General features: G+C 43.9%; 1 protein-coding gene across 1 annotated transcript; it reads right to left on the reverse strand.

Moving 5' to 3' along the window:
- Positions 1 to 581: 581 nt before the first annotated feature.
- s100a1 (S100 calcium binding protein A1) lies at positions 582 to 2,333 on the reverse strand (the record flags this gene model as incomplete). The annotated part of the gene is made up of 3 exons (XM_079276089.1): positions 2,321 to 2,333; positions 1,423 to 1,585; positions 582 to 770 (listed from the first exon to the last, which is right to left on the reverse strand). Exons 2-3 carry the CDS (start codon positions 1,561 to 1,563, stop codon positions 582 to 584), a joined length of 330 nt encoding a protein of 109 aa, XP_079132215.1. The 5' UTR covers positions 1,564 to 1,585; positions 2,321 to 2,333.
- Positions 2,334 to 3,375: the final 1,042 nt, after the last annotated feature.

The raw sequence follows: 3,375 nt of genomic DNA on the forward strand, positions 1-3,375 counted from the left end.
TGTACAAATTTGAATAGTTTTCATAAAAGCCCAGTGTGCTGAGTCAGTGTTTTACCTGCTAGTCAAAGTGCCGTTGCAATATCCTCTCTGAAAGGAACGGCCATATTGTGTCTGAGTGAAGGCGCGTCTGAGCCGCCAGGACAGACGTCATTTATCGTGCCAGCGTTTCCCTTTCAGAATAAAACAGACCAGAGCAGCTGGACGAGCGGCACTCTGTTGGATTGAGGAGGAATGAGATGACGTCAGGCCCTTGACAGCCGGCCGTCATGAAACACCCCCATCAGACACTGGGTGGTGCTCAACGTTGCCAGTGAGCTTATGAACACCGTTCCACATGTGATCTGGTTTTGCATTACTCAGGTTTCACATCAATAATTGTCATAGATGATTACAGAAGTCTGTTCCTGATTGATTAATCAGTCCAGCTTGCATCTTAAAAGACGAGACATTCAAGAACAGGATGACATCTTTATTGAGATGGACCAAAAAAAAGCAGTCATTTGCGCCAATTTATCTTCAGAGTCATTACAAGGTGCTGAGATTAAGCAGAATCCCGAACAAATGACTTAAGTATAGAAATATTAGACTTTCTTAGAACCAGGCTGCTCCTTGTTTTTCACATTGCTCTCGTGGCAGCCTACAAAGAACTCGTTGCAGGAGACGGTCAGCGCAGCGACCAGAACGACAAACTCCTGGAAGTCCACTTGACCGTCCTTGTTCTCATCCAGGTCGGTCAAAATCGCATCAACCACACCGGGGTCCTTGCTGGCCTGAAGCAGAAGTGTTGGGATGAAAATTGTACAAAAGAGAGAATTTGGTTTTTACAAGACCAAATCCTGATGGCACCTCCCACGTCCAAGCCTCAAGCTGAAGTTAGTGATTTTAGGGGGGGGGGGGGGGGGGGGGAGAGATCCCATGGGCCCTTTCCATCCCCGAGCAGAGCTTTTATCTGACCGGGGATTGTCAAAGTTGGAATGACCCGAGGCTGGTTCTGTAACACCAGTAGCCTGACTGTGCCTTGTATCTGTAAATCCATGGCGCTGTCCTTGGTGCTGAAGTAGCAGCAGGCTTTGTCACTGAGACTTTCCCTCCGAGAGTCGCCCTTCTGTCAGTTTCATCTTTGATCTAGAATATTCTCTCCCCCCCCCCCGCTTTAACAAATCTATAGACCTTCCCAAAATGCTACAGACCACGTTCCATTGTTCAGTTCTTAAGCAACACATATGGTAATTGTAGCATTCCATTTTTTCTTCCAAATACAATTCTCCCTCCGGTATAAACTAAATTCTAGACCCGTTCTACAAGTCATGTACAAACACATCAAGCAATATAAAAAAGAAAAATCATCACGGCATCGTATTGAAGTCAGAAGTTCCAGTGTATAGCGAGCAAAACCTTCGTTACAGCCAATAAGATACTCACTGCTATGAAATCGGCGAGTTCCCCGTTTAACAGGTTCTTCAGCTCCACTTTGCTCAGCTTGTACTTGTCCCCTTCTTTTCCCGAGTAGGAGTGGAACACTGAGATGAGGCCCTCCATCGCGCATTGCAGTTGGGAATTCATTTTGTAGTCTTACAATTAATGCCTTGAAGGACAAATACAGAAAGTCACCATTTCACGGTTTTATTACAGATGAGTTGAAGTCATGAGGAAAATGGCATTTTAGCAAATTGTGGATTGTGGGTGGGCGGGGGAGGTCATTTCACCTCCACACACAATGACCCAGTGGAGCACAAAGGGACAGACCTCCTGCATGCAGGGCAGCTTACACATAAACTAGTCAGAGCTTCTTGAGTTACCTTACATGAACTACCTGAATGATTAAGGGTGTGTTATATTTCATCATCTGAATGTCTGCTGATTCGTATCCATACTTCTGATGAGCCTCATGAGAAAAGACGTGCTCTCATAAATAATACAGGGCTGTCTGTCTGCGTGAGAGTGCGTGAATAAACTCCCTCTCTGCGGTTCGAGAAACACAAGTGAGTGCTCCATCTTCTCGCTTAGCCTCCATGATTGCCGTTAATCAGTCACTCCCGCTGCGATCGGGGAGCTCATTAAAAACCTTTGAAACGTCAAATGCAAACGCGGGTGTTAATTAACCGAGACAGAGACTGAAGCACGAGCATTTTGGGGAAATTGTCAACAACCAGACTGCAGATGCCACTCCACAAGAAACTAATAAACGAAATGTAAAAACTAATCATTAAAAAAAATGTTTACCACGTTTTAGTTGGCAGAATTCATTTTGAGCGCTCGTCTCGCAGATCTAACTTTTAGGAGTTGAATCGCAAAGAACCGCCAACAAGCGGGAACTCACCTGAACGCTGACAGCTGCTGGTGGAAGTGGCTTCAGCGCTCATCAGTTATAAGGACTCCTCTCACCTGTGTGCAAATGAGTCCCAATCAGATAAGCCCCTCCCCCCCGGACCGCTGCAGCGGCACCCGGTGAGCCACCGGGCCATGAAAGGCAACCACAGCAGGCGCTTCATCCTATTTTCACCGTGTCATCACCAGAGAAGCACAGCTGTGGATAATAACGCGGATTATGACCATTTAAGGGTACGAAGTCAGCGCCTTAAACTGCTGACACACGGACTGACCCAAATCATACATTACTAAGAAACAACCGCTGGAGTGTTCAATTATTTCTGATTTGAATCAGTTATTTAATTATAGTCACCTGGCAATAACCCCCCACAGACATCGTTATTAGTTTAAGTATTTCTACATTGGGTAAAATAAAAATATCAAATGTTCTCCGATACAAATATCACAATCCACATTGCTAGAACAATATTTGCCATTGTTTGATTTAGTTTTCTGTCATTTCAACTGAACTATACATGTATAATAAACACTGTTACGTCAATGTATACTAATTAGAATAAACCCAATGTCATTCAAACAAAGTGCCACTATGATAGGAATTAGAAGCAGGCATCTGAAGTCCTCTTTTCACAGAAAGCAAAGCGTCGGGGTTGATTTACATCAGTATCTCCAGATCACCAATGTAAAGGCTTTATGGATATTTGCATGCTTCTAGTTAAACATTAGCCCCATGTCTCAAAACCAAAGTGCATTTGACACAGTAATGCAAATAAGAAGAAGGACTCAGTATTACAGTGTGAGATCATCGGAGGCTCAGATGCTTCTCAGCGTTCCTTTAGGGACAGAAACGTAAAACATGTGCACAACGCAATATTGTAATTTAAGGATGGAAGGACTGGCATTATCTTGACCCAATATAATGTTTCCAAATTTCACATTTGGCTACATTATTAATGAAAACCTGAAACTCTTTCAGATCAGAGCCAGATGTTCTGTTCTCTGTTTGAGGAAGAGTAAAGATGAAACCATTTCTTTGACTTGATT

Source organism: Melanostigma gelatinosum (genome assembly GCF_949748355.1).
Source record: "Melanostigma gelatinosum genome assembly, chromosome: 9".
Classification (NCBI taxonomy): domain Eukaryota; kingdom Metazoa; phylum Chordata; class Actinopteri; order Perciformes; family Zoarcidae; genus Melanostigma; species Melanostigma gelatinosum.